This window comes from Cnephaeus nilssonii (assembly GCF_951640355.1).
Source record: "Cnephaeus nilssonii genome assembly, chromosome: 22".
Lineage (NCBI taxonomy): Eukaryota > Metazoa > Chordata > Mammalia > Chiroptera > Vespertilionidae > Cnephaeus > Cnephaeus nilssonii.
This window is the reverse complement of record NC_137093.1, coordinates 23,511,800-23,530,056: the sequence shown is the minus strand read 5'-3', so window position 1 is coordinate 23,530,056 and position 18,257 is coordinate 23,511,800. Positions and strand designations below refer to the sequence as shown.

General features: G+C 53.2%; 1 protein-coding gene across 2 annotated transcripts; it reads right to left on the bottom strand.

Moving 5' to 3' along the window:
- Window positions 1-513: 513 nt before the first annotated feature.
- On the bottom strand, window positions 514-16,945 carry ASPHD2 (aspartate beta-hydroxylase domain containing 2). 2 transcript variants are annotated; one of them, XM_079762614.1, is made up of 4 exons: window positions 16,759-16,945; window positions 11,872-12,975; window positions 6,673-6,786; window positions 514-4,058 (listed from the first exon to the last, which is right to left on the bottom strand). In XM_079762614.1, the coding sequence occupies exons 2-4, from the start codon at window positions 12,677-12,679 to the stop codon at window positions 3,949-3,951; spliced, it is 1,032 nt and encodes a 343-aa protein (XP_079618740.1). In that variant the 5' UTR covers window positions 12,680-12,975; window positions 16,759-16,945; the 3' UTR covers window positions 514-3,948. The 2 variants fall into 2 exon arrangements, with proteins under 2 accessions (XP_079618740.1, XP_079618741.1); XM_079762615.1 differs by having other exon boundaries at window positions 11,872-12,968.
- Between the last annotated feature and the right edge of the window lie 1,312 nt (window positions 16,946-18,257).

The window sequence follows — 18,257 nt, the reverse complement described above, 5'->3', positions numbered from 1 at the left end:
CCTAAACCACCAATCAGAAAGAATATATACACTCTATGTTTATAGCAGCGCAATTTACAATAGCTAAGATCTGGAAACAGCCCAAGTGCCCATCAGTAGACGAGTGGATAAAAAAGCTGTGGTACATTTACACCATGGAATACTACGCAGCAGTAAAAAAGAAGGATCTCTTACCCTTTGAGACAGCATGGAGGAACCTGGAGAGTATTATACTAAGTGAAATAAGCCAGTCAGAGAAAGACAAGTATCACATGATCTCACTCATATATGGAATCTAATGAAAATAAACTGATGAGCAAAATAGATCCAGAGACACAGAAACATAGAACAGACTGCGGAACCTCAGAGGGAAGGCGGAGGAGGGTGGATGGGAAGTGATCAACAAAAAAATTTGTATGCATGTATATAAGCATAACCCATGGACACAGACAATAGGGTGGTGAAGGCAGGGGCAGGGCGGGCTGGAAGGGGTCAATGGGGGACATATGTAATACTTCCAACAATAAGGATTTTAAAAAAGAAAAGAATGAAGGGGGAAGCTTATTGGCTCACGTAACTGAAAAGTCCAGAGGTAGAGCTGGTTCCAGGAAAATTAGTTAGGCTCAGATGATCCCCACGGTTGGCGGGGGGTGGGGGTGGGGGTGGGGAGAAGGATTTCTTTTTCTCTGTGGCTTTCACTCTCAGATTTTCTTTGCACTAGATCCCCACGTCCACCACTGACAAGGTGCCTCATTTTCTCAATGGTCCCAGCAAAAGGATTTGAATCATATGCCCAGCCCTGACCCAATCAGACTGCCCAGGGGTTTAAAAGGCTTCGATGGGTGCGGAGAGGGTCATGTGCCCAGCCCTGGTGCAATCTCTGAATAGCCAAGAGTTTGGAAGGCTCTAATTGGTCAGTTCTGGATCCTAAACAAAGCCCTGCAACTGGGACTGGGTCACCTCCCGGAACCCCAAGGACTGAGAATAGGGATGTTATGGTCTTGTGAGGGGCTCATCAGGGTGCTGCTGGAGAAGTGTGTTTAAAACACTGACCATCCGCTTGAGACCAGGGCGGGTGGCCTGCCCATCATCACACAGGGGCCCGACCCAGACTCTCATCTCAAGCTGGCTGGCTCCAAAGGCTTTTCTATTTTTGCTATTCAGGGCAGCAACCCTCGGTTCCAGTTACACATGAGAATCAAGGCAGGTAAAGGGTTAAAACAAACACCAGGACTGGACCGTACCCCTGAACCAAGAAATGAAATGCTTTGGGCATCGGTATTTCTCAAAATACTGACTGTATTGTGCAGCCAAGGTCAAGAACCAGTGGATCAGGCGTACCTCCCACTCCCCCACTCTAAGCTGTAGGGTCCTCATTACAGGTGTGGTCACTGTCACCAAGGGGCTCAGAACCCAGAGAATCTAGAGGAGTTTGGGGGTGATGAGCAGGTTGCCTGGGAGACGTGGGATGTGACCTTGTGCAAATCGACCTTGTGCAGCCTGGCCTCGGAGCTGATGCAGGCTGCATCGGGGTGGAGGCAGGGCTTCTCACTTGAGCTGGGCGGACATTCTGGCCCCTTTGTCGCCCTGAGCATCCCAGGCTGAAGCATATAAATTACTTGCTGGCGATGCTCCCTGGAGGAGAGAGAAACACCGCGGTCTCCAGCGAGTGCTGCTCTTCCGTTTGCCAGGGCAGCCCAGCCAGGGCTGTGGGCTGGGAACGGGCTTGCGTGGGAAAACACCTGGCAGCCAGACTGCTCCTGGGGTTCGAGGCCACCAGGGCCATCTGTCCCTCTTCTAAGACAAAGGGGAAATTTTTCCAATTGTAGCTACTGAGGAAGCTGCTTCTACAGGTGTGGAAAGGAGCCACTGGCTGCCCTGGCCACCCCTCTGCCCCCATCAGATGTGTTCATCCACCTCGGCCTCACCCATCCTGCCTCCGAACCACGGCCATGGCAGGAAGGGAACCAGCACCGTGGCTTTGCCTGCCAGGGACCATCCCTACAGAGGCGCGATCTGAGGCTCTCAGAGGCTCTGGGATTGGCCAGAGGTCACGTGGGAAGGAGCACCTGGCACTGAGTCCTGGCACCAGCTTTCCTTACGCCCGAGTCCCTGTTCTTTGCCAGGTGACACTGGCCATACCTTAACCTTCCATAGGCCTGTTGTTTCTCCCGCCCCACACCCGTTATCTTAGAACATCCTGCTCCAGTCACTATACTGTCAGGGTCCCGCCTGCCGCTGGGACACCATCCAAAACCCAAGAGCCTCCAACTCAGATGTGTGCCCCGCTCAGGGCTCCTGCCCAACAGACGACGTCACCATTGCACTGTGGTTTTCAGCAAGACCCTTTATTGATCTCCTGTTCCCCATCACGTCACACGAGCACAGGCAGCCAGGTGCCTGCGCGGGCGGTTGGCTTTGTAAACGCAGAGCGGTCGGTGTATAGAAATCATGCACCTCAGTGATTCTTTAACAAACACAAGGAAAAAGACTGCAGGTGTTTTGAAAGGTCTGCCCTTTCCTGCACTCTAATCACTGGAAAATACCTCGCAGACATTTTACTCAACTGCGGACACGTCTTCTTGGCACACTTGCTAGGATCTGCCGAGTGCATTACTTCTCACAGAAGCTGCTGGCTTCCATGTGGATGGAAACACGGGACCTGCACATGTGACAGGCTTGTATTCGTACCGCACCACAGCCTCACTGACCTGACGCTGCCATTATCCATGATGCAAACCGGCATCGAGTATGGATGGAGGAGGCTGCCCCCCACACCTCAGCTAACAGGAGTATGTTTCTAGACTTAGCGCCCCCACCGGGCCGTGCCCTTCACAGGAGATGGGAGGGCCAGGCCAGCTCCGGGACCAGGACCCTTTGGGTCTGTGGGTTTTCTGGGGATCCTCGCTCACACGTTCGCTTCGGCTGCCATCACTCAGCTCACACCTTCGCAGTAACAGGGCCACAGGGCTGACTCTCCCACTGTTCCTGAGTCCAACGTTTGAACACTTATGTACAGACAGGGAAATGGAAAATCAGAGGCAACGAAACTCCAAACGAAACAGACACTTGGGTCACACCCAGGGTTCCAGTTCTGCCAGAGAACGGCTTCCCAGATGTCGCTGGACACGTGACGTCTTGGCCCGCCACGGCTCCAACGGGCCAACCAGGCGGTCTCAGATTCATCGTCAAACGGCTAAGACGGGGACTGTGCAGGCCCGGGTGGCAGTGGGGCTTCTGTAGGCAGTGAGGTAAGTGAAGTACACGTTCGGCGGCCGATCCGTGGGAGCCCCGCCCGAGGACACCAGCCTCAGCTCTGAAGGGGAGCCACGTCGCGGAAAAGCCTCTGGTCCCGCAGCCGCACGCTCTCCGCCATCAGGCAGACAGGGTTTGCGGTGGGGTGAGCGGATGGTGACATTTCCCCAGGCCGTGCCCCTGACCCCATGTCCACCCTGCCCATGCAGCTGGCCGGGGGCAGGGACTGCAGCCCCCCCCTGCCTGGGGGGTGGAGGGGTCCCCCTTGTGGCCGTGACAGCAGCAGAGGCCACGTTCTCCAGCGCTCTGGTTTGCAGTGTCTTCTGTTTTTTTATGGTGACCGCAAGAAGCTTTACGTTGTTACATTCAGACAAGGAACCATCTGATCACTGAAAAGAACAAGTGGCGACGCGACACTGACAACAGGGGCACCAAGCCTCTGGCCGCAGAGCGCAGTACCGCGCCGTTAGGCGGAAACGAACCGCAGAAGCAAACGAACGGAAGGAGAAAGACCTCTAAGGAAATACAAGCTGAAATTTCCCACTGACAACGGAAGGAGAGAGGGGCCCCACACGGTATAAAAATCCCGAATGAGCGCTTTCTGTCGAGGCAGGTTTCTGAGCATGGAATCGTAACACGTGGGCGCTGGACCGTCCCCCAAGCTGTCCAGGCTGGCCCCAGGCCACTGGCGCAGATCTGGCCCGGGAAGTGTTCTCATCGGCCTGGAGCAAAGATGAAATCCAGGGCCTGCCGTTCAGCCGCGGCGACATTCGGATGCCACAGATCCACCATGAAAACCACCCGCGGGCCATCCTCCGCCGCACCTAGGATGGGGGTGAGAGAGGAGAGGTTCGAACAGCCCGAAGCCAGGACCCACGGTTAGCTTTCCAGCACAGATCGGAAGAGTTCCTGCTCTCTGATCAGGAATATGATCCTGGCTTCCTAGCAGAGTGCATAACAGGTGCAGGCAGAGGGAGAGGGGTATGTAAGAGCACAGGACATTTAGGGACTGAAGCTATTCCGTGTGATCCTGTCATGGTCCATACATGTCATTATATGTTTGTCAAAACCCACAGAATGTTCAACATAGAGTGAACCCTAGTGCAGACTATCGACTTAGTTAACACCTTGTCACTATGAGTTCATCAGTTGTAACAGATGCACCACGCTAATGCCAGATGCTAATGAAAGTGGAAATTGTGTATCGGGATGGAGGAGGGTGCTGTGTACTTTCTGCTCCATTTTTTCTGGAAACCTAAAACTTCTCTAAAAATAAAGTTCATTTTCAAAGGGCAGCAATACCTAGGTATTTTATTCTTTTGGTTGCTATTGCAAAAGGAATGGTCTTTTTTATTTCTTTCTCTGAAGCTTTGTTGTCAGTATACAGGAAGGCAATGGATTTTTGCACATTGATTTTGTATCCTGCAACCTGACTGCATTTGTTTATTGTTTCTAGTAGTTTTCTGGTAGTCTTTAGGGTTTCCTATCTGCAAAAACTGACAGTTTGACTTCTTCCCTCCCTGTTTGAATGCCTCTTATTTCCTTCTCTTGCCTTATTGCTCTGGTTAGGACTTCCAGCACTATGTTGAATAAGAGTGGTGAGAGTGGACATCCTTGTCTTGTTTCTGATCTTAGGGGAAAAGCTTTCAATTTCTCACCACTAAGGGTTTATCATATATGGCCTTTATTATGTTGAGGTAGGAGTAAACTTAACAAAGAATGTGAAAGATCTATATACTAAAAGTTACAAAGCATTACTAAAAAAGATTGAAAAAGACACAACAAAATGGAAAAATATCCCATGTTCATGGATTGGAAGAATCAACATAGTTAAAATGGCCATAATACCCAAAGCAATATACAGATTTAATGCAATCCCCATGAAAATCCCAATGTCATTTTTTAAAGAAATAGAACGAGAAATCATCAGGTTTGTATGGAACCACTAAAGACCCAGAATAGCCAAAGCCATGCTGAAAAAAAAAAAAAAAAAAAAAGGAACATAGCTGGAGGTATCACGGTACCTGACTTCAAATTACACTACAGAGCTACAATAATCGAAACAGCATGGTATTGGCAGAGAAACAGACACACAGGTCAATGGAACAGAATAGAGAGCCCAGCTATAAAACCACATGCATATGGACAGATAATTTTCAACAAAAGAGCCAGAAACACACATTTGAGTAAGGTAGTCTCTTCAATAAATGGTGCTGGGAAAACTGGAAAGCCACATGAAAATGAATGAAACTGGATTACAGTTTGTCCCCATGTACATAAATTAATTCAAAATGGATCAAAGACCTACACATAAGACGCAAAACTATAAGTTACATAGAAGAAAATATAGATACCAAACTTATGGACCTGGGCTGTACAGGACATTTTATGGACTTGACCCTAAGGGCAAGGGAGGTAAAGGCAAAAATAATGAATGGAACTATGTCAAACTAAAAAGCTTCTGCACAACAAAAGAAACTGACAACAAAACAAACACGCAGCCAACCAGATGGGAGAAGATATTTGCAAACAGTTGCTCTGACAAAGGTTTAATCTCCAAAATATATAAAAAATTCATAAAACTCAACACCAAACAAACAATCGAATAAAAAAGTGGGCAAAGGACCTGAAAATAACCTCTCCCAGGATATATGAAAAGATGTTCAACTTTCCTGGAAACTAGGGAAATGCAAATCAAAACTACAATGAGACCACCTTACACCTGTCCAAGTGGCCATTATCAAAAAAGACAAGCAATAACAAGTGTTGGAGAGATTATGGAAAAAAGGGAACCCTCGTTCACTGCTGGTGGGAATGTATATGGTACAACCACTGTGGAAAGCAATTCTGGTGATTCCGCAAAAAATTAAGAATAGAGCTACCATATGACCCAGCAACCGCACTCCTGGGTATATACATGAAAAACTCGAAATCATGTATTCACAAAGATTATGCGCCCCTATGTTCACTGCAACATTATTCACGGTGGCCAAGACATGGAAACAACCCAAGTGTCCTGGGATAGAGGACTGGATGAAGAAGACGTGGTCCATACACACAATGGAATGCTACTCAGCCATAAGAAAGCATGAAATAGCGCCATTTGCAACAACATGGATGGACCTTGAGAGCATTATGCTAAATGAAATAAGTCAGACAGAAAAAGCTAAGAACCGTATGATCTCACTGTGCAATATAAAACTGAAACGTATGAACACAAACAGCAGAGTGGTGGCTGCCAGAAGGAAGCGGGTCCTAATATGAGGTGACAGGAGATTTGACTTTGGGTGGTGGGCACACGGTGCAATAGACAGATCTGGTAACATAAAAATTCACACATGAAGCCTATATGTTCATGTTGACCAATGTCACCGCAATCCATTTAATAAAGTAAATAAATAAAATAAAAGAGCGGCGATAGGGAAGACAGGCACTCACCTTCGTGGAATGCGGTGTGTAGGAAAGAGTCGTCAAAGAGAAGGCAGCGGCCTTCTGCCCAACACTGGGGCTCGCCCCCCACCACCAGCTCACAGCCACTCGGAGTTTTCAGACCTTGGGGGGAAAAAGTAGAGCAGAGAGTGAAGGCAGGCGGGAACAGGCATGGCCGGAAGTCAGGGTGGCCGGAAGTCAGGTGCGACCGGAAGTCGCGGGGCCGGAAGTCAGGGGTGGCCGGACTCTCGACTTCCAATCTTGATCCTCACCCCTCGGGGTCTCTATATGGGGAGGGGGGTAGTTCAATAGGGCAAATGCGGGGTAAGCATTTGTACCCTCTCCGTACTCCTTAGAAAAACTCATTCCTCCATTGGCCTAATCTGTTCCGGGTCCTGGGCTCCTCTGCTAAAGCCGGGAACCGAGGCTTGCCCTAGGACCACGGGAAACTGAGGCAGCAGGTTCAGAACCCTGCCTTTCAGTAACCGTGTTTCCCACAGTCCCACCTCTAGGGCTGCTCTAGGTGAGATCAAAGACGCAAAGGCTCGCACGGTGCCCTCCTCTTTGGGGTCCAGCCCTTCAATCCCTTTTGAGGCCTGAGGATGGCATGTTGTTAATGGAGGTTTCCCTGGCTCCATTCTGGGAAACCGGAGGACACCCGCAAGAGAACGCCTGAGCTTCAGGAGGATGTGGAGCGACACCTTCTGCGGAGCCATATGCTTAAAGCGCCAGTGGCGAGGCCCATGTGTGGTGCCTAGCCCCGGAGAGGGTCTGCCGGAAGTGCTGCCGCGCATGCGCGTTCACGTCCTGTCGCCAATCCAAAGGTCTGGGGGAACACGGCCCTGGAGGAGGGGCTGGGACTGTGATGCTCTCATCGGTCCTCAGTGACTCACTGTGCCAAGCACGCCCCTGGGCCAGTCGGCAATGTCCCTTATGACACACACAAGACAGCCTTTTCTCTCCCAGGCTGGGTATTTTAATGCACTGTCGGAGCCAAAAATGGATGGTTCCGGGAAGCATGAATGCAGTAAGAATTCTAACACAGGCCGCACGGAGCCGTGGGCGGGACAGAGGCCCTGGGATCAGATCACTGACTGCCTCGTATCTGCTGTGGGACTTTGGCCAAGCACTGGCTCTCTCTGAGCCACAGCCGCCTTGTCTGTAAAGAGGGGACGTTAGCATACTTACCTGCCAGGACTACTCGACCACTGTCCTTGCTACTAATATCTGAAGGCTGACTGTGCGCAGGCTTGTGTTAAATAAACACTTTACAGACCTCACTTCACCTACTTCCCAGACGGAGCAAGCGGATACAGAGAAGTTAAGGGACCTGCTGGACGTCACTATTTAGTCCTGGCAGGAGCTGAGATTTGAATCCAAACTGTCTGGCTCCGAAGAACAGGCTCTTACAACACTGGCCAGCATGACATAAATGCTGGCTATTACATTAGTAGCCGTGGTAGGTAAGTGGTTGTTGATTTTCCTGCAGTTAATGGTAAGTTTCAGCCATCAATAGCACCTTTCATTGAATCAGCTGAGACTGTCTGTTCTGACTCTGAAACCACGACCTCCCAGTACTGTTAACAACTGCTGGGGGTCAGGGGGCCAGCCGCTGACTCAAATGAAGAGAGCCCTGCAGGCCACGTCCCCTCACGCATGAGCGCACTGGCTGGTGCAGGTGGAGAAGGCCTTTAGGACGGCGCTTCTCTGCGGGGACAGTCCACCCCAGGGTTTCAGAGAGAAGCTTCCCTTTCTCTGCGACACTAAATGGCTGATTGCCATGCGCCATGGCAAAACAGAAAAATGGTGTGTCTTGCTGGCTTGCCAGACCCCTACTTCCTCTCGCCTGCCTCTTCCCCACCCCCACCCCCACTCTGCTCCAGCCTCCAGTGGCCCCCATTCCTGCCTCTTGCTCACAAACCAGTTCAGTTGGCAGAAGTAATCAATACTCCCCCAAATGAGAACCCAGGTGGCTCCTGGGTTTGAGACAGGCCACGCACATGGCCCGGGCCAGTCCCACATGCCCAGGCCTCTCTCTGCCTCAGGGTTTGCTGCCTTCCCCACCAACCACTGACGGAGTCAGGAGCAGGCGGAGAAAAGGCTCTGCCCACCAGGCCCACTTCAGAAGGCTGGCGGCTGACTCTGAGGGTGGGCAAGGCAAGCTGATCTGCTGGCCCAGAAAACTGACAGCATACACATGGAAGAAAATTGAGAGTCGAATTGTGTTTATTTAGTGAGAATTTGCTGAATATGCATTTTTATCTACCCTTTGGATGGGTGCCCGCCTCCCTGATGACACCTGCCTGGTAATGGCCAGAGGTTTGTGGCAGTGCGGGCAGGATGGGCAGGACGTCCCTGTCCCCCGTCCCCCGTCTCCACCCCCCCCCCCCCCCCCCCCCCCCGCCCCGCACAAAGCTGGGTGGTGGCCAGGCTGGAGCTGTCCCTGGTTCTGCACGGAATCAAGGCTGAGTGACACCACCTCTGGAGGTGGCGCAGGACAGGGCTCAGCACATGACTGGGCACATGAGGAGCGGGGGCTGGAGGGACAGTACCACCCGTCACAACGCAGATGGCAGGCAGAAAAGGAGAACAAGGCTTGGCACTCCAGAAACCACAAGTACCTCCGCCGCCTGCAGCCAGGTAACTGGCAGAGGTGTGGCCACCAGACACCTGTCCTGCTGGCCCTGTTTCTGACCTCGTTCTCTGGCCTCCCTCTCTGTCAACACTCAAGGTCACGTGACTCAAACACACCCTTATGTCCTTCCTGGGTGGATACGAATGTGGGCATGACCGTGGAAAGAAGGAGACGGTGAGCAGAGCCAACCACGGAGCTCTCCTGGCCTTGGGGACGAGCCACACTCCAATGGGACGCCTTCCAAGGTTTCCTGCTGCCCTGGGAGGAGGACGTGCCCGCTTTTTCTGGGGGCCAGTAACTAGCTGGCCAACGAGGGAAGGACAGGTCATAAAGGGACCCGTGTGGGTGTGATTTACACACACACACACACACACACTTAAACTGCATGGATGCACAACAGGCATTAATACACAGGAGGCAAATCTTTGGTTCTCGCCACCAGCCCTTCCTCCTCAGCACGCCTGCCCGGAGTTCCACCTCACCTATCCTCAAACGCCCTTCCCTGCATCATTTGGAAGTTTTTAGAAAACATAAAAGGAAGCCTTTTAAAACAACAGCGTTGTTCCCCATTGCCCACAGCCTTAACACCAAGCCTGACGGGGGAGCCGGAGGCGGCTCTGTGGTTTGCTCCCACCCGACCTGTCCAACCTCGGCCTCCACCACTGGTCACCCCAGCAAGCCAGACATGGCTCCCCAACTGCCCAACTGCACCCTTCAAGGCCAGACCACCTGCCCTGAGCAGCCCACCTGCAGCCCTCTCGTCCTCTGACCTCAGAGAGCACCCTGGTGCCTCGCACAGGGATTTCACTGATCACGACCCGTCACGTGTATGACCAGCTCCACTCTTAGGTTACTCATAGCCCCCTTCACCTGACCGTTCTCGACCTGCCAAGCACTTCACACTCACAGCACTGCCAGGCCTCCACCAGCCCTCAGGCGGGGAGCACTACCTCCATTCCAGAGGGGAGCACGGCGGCTCCAAGGTCACTCAGCAAATAGGGCGGACCAATCAGGCTCCAGGCGCATTTGCTTCCGCAGTCTGCTCATTCCCCATTGTTCCCGAGGGCACAGACCGTGTCTCATGGGTTCCTTATCACACGGTCCAACCTGGTGTCAGATCCTCAGAGCTACCAGCGACTGCTTATCCAATGCTGTCACGTGCCAGGCACTGTGTGGAGCAGCCATAGGAGATATTACTTTCTGTAACCCTCTAATGATCCTGTGAGGTAAGTACTATCTCCCCATTTCACAGATGAGGAAACTGAGGCACAGAGAGACCCACGAAGCCAGGCCACCTCGACCCTGCTCTGCCTGTCCTCTTGAAATACTCCAGGTGTCAACTGCTCGAATCTCGTCCCTTTTGCTTTTTAAAGCAGCGAAGCCCTCTGTTGAAGCCACACTTTGGTCAGAATCCCCAGAGAGAGAACAGGAGAAGCACAGGGCTCTGGGTGAGTGAGTGGGGGGTGGAGGGCATGGGCGTGTGGGCCCCCCAGTGCAGCCCAAGGTTCCTCTGTGGGAGTAATTATGAACCCTGCTCTGGCCTGTTTCTCCTCCCTCCATCCTGATGCCCAGGCAGCGCTGCAAACTCCCTAGAGCTGGGCCTGGCTCCCGGCACACTCCTCCAGTCTGGGATGCTAACCCGAGGTGCCATCGCCCCGGTAACCAAGCCATTATCATGACTCACCAGGAACGAACGAGGCATTCTGGGGGACTAACACCCCATTTATCAAGCTGTTTCCAAGCCTGCTTTTAGCGAGTACTCCCTCTCTATCATGCTCTGCGTGAACAAATGCTTTATCGCACACAATCTCCTCCCGGATCCTCAGAGGAACTCTGTAAAAGATGACCTTCCAAATGAGGAAACTGAGGCTCAGAGAGGTGAAGCGACTTGCCCAAAGTAGCACAGCCAGCTCGAGGTGGGGCCAGGGTGCAAACACAGGCAATCTGACTCCAACCCTGTTCTCAAAGCCACTGCTACACACGATGCGCGCCATCCCCAGGTCCCTAGAATCTGAGTAGCATCACCACGGAGCCTCAGTGTATCTCAGTATCAGAAGGCACTCGCATCTTTCACAGCCTCCACGTCATCATGGACCTCGGTGACCACTGGAACCGTCTCTGGCTCCACAGCGCCGCTGCCCATCAGCCACTAGCATATGCCGCTGTTTAAATTTTAATTCAGATTAAGTTAAAAACTGAGCCCCTCCGTGGCACTGATCACATCTCAAGCGCTCAGCGGTCACGTGGGGCCAGCGGCTACCGTACCAGACAGTGCGCACGGAGACCATGCCCATCAGCACAGAGAGCTCCCGCTGGACAGAGCTTCTGTCGATATCAGGTTCACACTGGTCACGAGTGTCTTTTTTTTTTTTTTTTTTTTTTTACCCAAATTTGATGTCAAACTGTTTACAGGTGATTCACCAATTTGTGAGAGAAGCACAGCGAAAGATGGGAAAAGAGCACCCTTCTGGCTACTGAGCTTTCGGGGTGTCTGGATTCCCCCCCCTCCCCCCGGAGGTCAGGCCGACGCTACTGAGAAGGGTGCGCGCCGGGACCCCGGCCCCACCACATACCTAAGTGGCACCGGATGCGGATGTTGGTGGGCCCGTAGTGCTCCGTGATCACAGTCCCGGGGCTCAGCACGGAGATGCACGCGTTCCCAAAAACATTGTTCCCGATACAGGTCCGAAGGCTGCCGAGCAAGCGGTACGTCCGTGGGCACTTCCTGCAGTTCCTGGGAACGCACACCCCCTGGTTGACCAAGTAGAAGGTGAGCCACTCGCCGCTGGGGGTGCTGTTCACCTTCCAGCCCTGCGGGAGGCTGCAGTTGGAGAAGCCCTTGGAGAGCGCCTCGAACTCGCCCAGGATGGTCTGGAAGTTGCGCTCCAGCAGCTCCACGTCGTGCCTCTGGGCGTCCCGGGAGAAGTAGGGCGTGGTGGGGAGGTCGGGCAGGAAGAAGACCTCGGGCTTCTGGATGGAGGGCCGGCTGCTGAGGTAGCGGCCCTGCTCGCGGATGCCCTTGTGGATGCGGCCCATGCCGGACCACGAGTAGCGCTTGGCGTACTCCTGCAGGTTGTGGTAGAGCTTCTGGTTGAGGCCCTCGTTGTGGGTGCAGCGCACGCACTCGGGGGACTGGCAGTACACGTACCCGTTCTGCAGCCCGCCGGCGTCCGCGCCCTGCATGCGGGCGTTGACGGAGGCATAGGGCCAGGGCTGCTCCCGGCCCACGTGGTAGCAGTACCACGCGAACAGGACCAGCAGGCAGGCCACGGTGGCCACGGCGCTGGTGTCGCAGTCCCGCACCGACTGGATGCCCGTGGCGATGCAGTCCCGGAGGCCATCCAGCGACCAGCTCCAGGCCACCAGCCACTCGAGCGACATCTTGGGGGAGTTGTTGTCGAGGGCGTGCAGCAAGGTCAGACAGTCAGTCCTCTGGGGTCCCAAGGGTGCCCACACTTTGCAGGTTAGCGCGGGGCAGCGGGGGCCGGGGGAGGCATGGCTGCCCCTGTTCCTCCGATCCTGCCAAGGGTGGCATTGACAGCCGAGGCCGCCTGTGCCCACCACCCCACTCCAGGCAAAAGGGGCTGTGGGCAGAGTGGCAGGAGCTGCTTTCTGTCACCTTAGCGAGTGGTGTTGGTCACTATGAAACGATTTTTTTTTAAGTGACCAACTTAAACCTGGATGAAAAAAAAAAAAAACCAGCATAAATTTTTACACTGGGAAAAGTCCTCACGTGAAATGTGAAGTCCCAGATCATTTCATAAGGTCACTGTTGGTAGGGGACACACTTCTCAGTCTTGTGTGTTCTCTCCCCACTTCACCACCACCCCCATTTCCCAAAAGACCAGCGGTGTTTCATCTGCATCGAGTACTGTGTGACTATTACAGCAGTCCCATGCATTTTACAGCATCCCTAGGAGCTACTAGAGTTCCCATTTCACAGATGAGGACACTGAGGCTCAGAGATCCTGTAACTCCCCGAAGTTCCTGCAGCCACAGCGGGGACACAAATCCCATATGACTTCCAAGTGGCAGCTACCCATTCTGCTATACTTTCATAGTAGGTATTTAATAAATGCTTAACCCCCTTCACTCTCTGTCCCTTTAAAGAGATGTGGGCTCACAAAGGCACTTTAAGACGGCCTGTTTTCCATTTCACTGTTTTCCTAGCCCTCCATCATTCTTATTTAATCTCTCCTGCCCTTCTGACATGGGTTGAGCTTCAATCAAACTGGAAAAGGAACATGGCAGACACTGGGCATTTCAACTACTCACTTGGGAGACTCCTTACTGGCCTTACCCGAGAGGTTTTGAAAGTGACATGATGAGAAAGAATGGAGGTAAAAGCCCTTTCAGGCCTCTGACCATCTCCAAACACACAGATACTTCCCCACGTGTTTTACTGATGGTCAGGGTCACTGTCCAGCACCCTGATTATCCTTATAACCTAAAGGTATGATCAGGGCACAGCAGTCACGTTGCCCGTGTCTATAAAGCCCCCACCATGTTCCCTAGCCGAAACCCGCCATCCACCTGCTTTTTCTAACCTGATGAGAACAGGCAGGTCTATGCACTACTGCATCCCGTCATCTCGAGCAGCAAAATAATTCAGACAATTCGTTTTGTGCTCAGACCTCCCTCTCCTCTCTCAGGAAGGTGAGAAAGTAACCAAAAAAGTGGGAGAGCTGGGCCCTCCCCTGTCAGGACCAAATGTGGCCTGAAAGTCCTTGCGATGGGGCAGAGATTAAGAACCCAACCTGAAGGTGGGCTAAGTATCCTCCCAACCCCGGACAGGTCACTGGCCCTCTCTAAGCCTCAGTTTCCTCATCTGTAAGACGGAGGAGTGCTCTTCTCGCTGAATGAGGATGAATGAGGTGTCAAGCACTTTCTGATCATGTCATGGTAAGCTTTCAATATGTGCGCTGCTGACTGCTATGGCATGTGGCATCCACCTTGCTTAGCCAGCAAAACCAAAGGTGGGCCTCAGGGAGAGATGACTCAGGACAGAAAATCCCAGCAGCTAGCCGAAACCGGTTTGGCTCAGTGGATAGAGGCTCGGCCTGCGGACTGAAGGGTCCCAGGTTCAATTCCGGTCAAGGGCATGTACCTTGGTTGTGGGCACGTCCCCAGTAGGGGGTGTGCAGGAGGCAGCTGATCGATGTTTCTAACACTCTGTCCCTCTCCCTTCCTCTCTGTAAAAAGTCAATAAAATATATTTAAAAAAAAAAAATTCCAGCAGCTATAGGTAGATTCTGGACACCCTTGTGGCCACACATCTCGTGATTTTTTTTTTTTTTTTTTGGTCCCCAGGCATGCAAAGCCAAAAACGAAAGGGAAACCTTGGGTGATCATTAACTGCCTCTTTGCATCTTCCCAGCTTAGGGAAGGAACAAGGAACCACTTGACTACTGTGTTCAGTAAATCCAAGACACACGGGCTGAATATTCACGCATGGCTTTTATGTTTCTAGGAAAAATACAAGAGTTGGGGAGTGTAGACGCTAATTTTTTCCCCCTCACGTGTTCTTGATTTCATCACAGACTTGGGAGAAGAGGGCAAGGCTGGGCCCCACTGGATGGAAAGAGACCCCTCTGTGCCCCTGGTTCTCTCCCAGTCCTACCACGACCGGCAGCTGTTTCCTCTCCAGATGGGAAAGAAAATTTGAATGAAAGGTGTTTTGTTTGCAAGCCATCTCGCAACAGAACCCCAGGATTCCTGAACGTCAGTGGGAAACCATCACCTGCATAGCAACAAGCAACTTGGACTACAAGGGATTTCCCCCATCGCTGAGCTCAACGCCGAACTGCAGCTGGTAAACACCCTCTCTCTCAGGAGGAGAGGTTTCCTGAAATGTTCTCAGAGTGAGAAGCTGATAATTTGACAAACACCTGTTAAGTGTTAATTCCCTTCAGCCCTGCTAAGCACTAGAGTTTAAGTCAATCAAAACGAAGATCTGGAGGGCAGGGTAGAGGATGAAGGAATTGCTGCACTGAACCCCCCTCCAGCTTACCTACCCCCTCCTCGGGGAAGCGCCATTCTGTACAAGGACAGAATGTACAGATCGCTCCCTAGACTGAGCTATAGACAAAAGGCAACAAAAGATCCTGATCCCTGAGCTCCAGGCTCGGACCCTGTTCACAAGATCATAAACAGCACTTGAGCTGAAGTTGGGACTTTTCAGACCTGTCCGTTACTTTTAGCCAAAACATGCAGCCGGGCGCCTGGGCCCAGAGGTGGGTTAACAAGCTCACGGCTGAACTATGACACTAAAGGTAGCTCTTACATTTGCAGGGTGATTGGCAGTTGATTAAATACCGGTTCAAACATTTGACCCTACCCACATCTCCCATGGATTTCCCCCTCCCCCACCCCCAGCTCCTGTCTCAGTGACCACAGCAACTTCCGGCTTCCTTCACACATCTGTTCCTTTTCACGTTTCATTTCTGTCCTTATTAGAGATGGGGACACCTCATTGCAGTTCTGCACTTTAATAATATGCAACTCCAGATCTTAAAGGTCAGTCTGCTTGGGGGAATCAAGTCCAAATTCACGGCCAATTGGTGAGCAAGTCCAATCCAGTGTAACTTCTGATACAATGAACACCTCCCCAGGGGGGCAGACCTATAGCTCTGACCTGGTTAATCCAGTTCACATTACCAGTCCAGGGGCTGCCCGAGGCTAAAAGGCTTCTGGTCCTTTTTAGGGTGAGGCCAGGTCACCCCAGAAGCTCCCCAGGGAGCAGGCAGCGCGGGGCAAGGTGAGCAATGCATGCCGCCCCTCCACCCAGGAGCCAGGAGCTGCTCTGGGGCCAGCCCGCCCCAGTGGGGACCGGAGACCTCTCCTCCTCACTTTCTGGGCCAGCTTTTTCAGCATCCACTCACTCTGGAGACCGAGGGGGAAAGGGGAGGGCAGAGGTTGGGGTAATCCAGATGGTGACCACCAGGAGGTCAGGGGAGGAGGGGGATGGACAGGAAAAGTAGGCAATCAGCTAATGAGTAGGGAATGAAGCTTATGTTGATCGCTCGGGGGCAGGGGACAGGGTTACCACGGGAAATATGGGAAGTGGGTGAAGCTCAGGGTTGGGGGGAGGGGAGAGCAAGCAAGAAAAGGGATCCAGGAGGGTCACCGGGGAGGAGGCGATGAGGGGGTGGAGGGGGTATCACACGAAGTAGGAGACCGCGATGGGACAGGGGGCAGGAGGAGGGTGATGCCCCCCTACCAGGGCCGCGAACACAGACGAGGCGGCGGCGCTCAGCACGTAGCGAGCGCCGGGAAGCTTGGGCCCCTCGCCGGGCCGGGATGTGGGGCGCCCGCCGGCGTCTCAGAGCATCCTCAGCGGCCGCGTCTCCTGGCGTGGGGACCGCGGGCCTGCAGCCGCCCGGCCCCCACCTCCTCCCCGGTAGCGGGGTCGGCCCAGCCGCGCCGCCCTCCCGCCCCGCAGCCCCCAGAGACCCGCTTACCTGCGCCGGGAGCGCCGGCGGCAGGGGCGACCGCTGGGGCCGGGGCCGGGGCGACTCCGCCGCCCGAGGGCGCGGACGAACGGACATCCCCTGCCCGCGCCGCGGAACCACTGCCCGGCCGCTGCCCGGCCCACGCCGCGGGACCCGAGCGGGAGAGGAGCTGGAGCCCCGCCGGTGCCGACGCCGCGCTCCGCGGGGCCGGAAGGACTACAACTCCCACAATGCCCCGCGCACCGGGGCGGGGCCGGCGGGCGGTAGCGGGCTGGGACAGGGACCCCAGCGCGGATCCTCGCTGGTAGTGCGCGCAGTGACCCGAGGACCGAGTCGCGCCGCCGGCTCAGGTGGCTCTTTCGGGGGCGGCCGGGACCCTGTGCAGCCAGACGCACCGGCCGCCCAGCCGGAACTCAGCGGCTCGTTCTGTGCGGCGCGCCTTCATTCATTCGGTCCTCTCTTTCCTCTGCCCCCCTGCTGTCCCCCTGGGTCCCTCCTTTCCTCTCCTCCGCCCCTCTGCTCCCCCCTCCTCCCTCTTTTCCTCTCCTCCGCCCCTCTCTCAGGCTCTCTGAGTCTCTTTCTCCTCCACTTCCTTTCATTCTCTTTCACTTTCTCGCCCTCTTCTTGCCTCTCACTTCCTCCCGCCCTAACATCCTTCTTCCTTTACCGATTGATTCAACCTGCACTTAGAAGGCCTCTCGGGCACTTGGAATGAAAGTCTCACGGAAAACTCATTCGTCCAATACAAATAGTAATGACCGGGCATCCTCCTTGTGCCTGGCCCGTGCCCTGTGGTGAGCCGTTCAGACCAGGCCCCAGCGGGCAGGGAATCGCAGTGCAACCAGGAGGAGTCGATGCCCAAGTAATCAATCATAGGTATACTAGGTGTACCGGTTAATAATGCGGATTTTTTTCAATAGATGGAGTTACACATATGTTGATATATATGCGGTTTGATATGTATGCTATTTTGTTGTGTTGCTCCTTCAGATGACCACTTGTTCCGATCGATGGCACACGCACTTTCTGAGCAGCACTTCAAAACGTACGAATACGTGGAAAATTGGGTCTCTGAATGGTCTGCCTCAAAACAAGAAAAGTTCTATTGGGACAATATCCACAAATTACCTGAAAGGTGGGGGAAATGTGTAGCTAGCGACGGACATTACTTTGAATAAAACACTTTTGATGTTTCTCTTGAAATTATCATGTTTTCTTTGATTACAAAATCTGCATTTTTAACCGGTATCCGATTTTTTTTAACCGATTAACAGCTACTTATAACCAGTTAAAAATGTGGATACCGATTAAAAATGCGGATTAGCTATTAACCAGTAAAAAATTGCGTAAGTATCAACATATGTGTACCTCCATCTATTGAAAAAAGTCCGCATTATTAACGGGTACACCTGGTACACCTGCGATCACAAGCCGGGCAGAGTGGGAGAAAGAGAAAGCACTGAACAGGAGAGTGAAGGGGGGGGGGGGGGACTCATGCGGGCGTGGAG

Coding starts and splice junctions, on each gene's coding strand:
- ASPHD2 (XM_079762614.1), bottom strand. CDS start 12,679: ATGTCGCTCGAGTGGCTGGTGGCCTGGAGCTGGTCGCTGGATGGCCTC. Junction 6,787..11,871: donor CCGCATCCGGTGCCACTTAG/GTATGTGGTGGG, acceptor TTTCCCCCCAAG/GTCTGAAAACTCCGAGTGGC. Junction 4,059..6,672: donor ACACACCGCATTCCACGAAG/GTGAGTGCCTGT, acceptor CCCCCATCCTAG/GTGCGGCGGAGGATGGCCCG.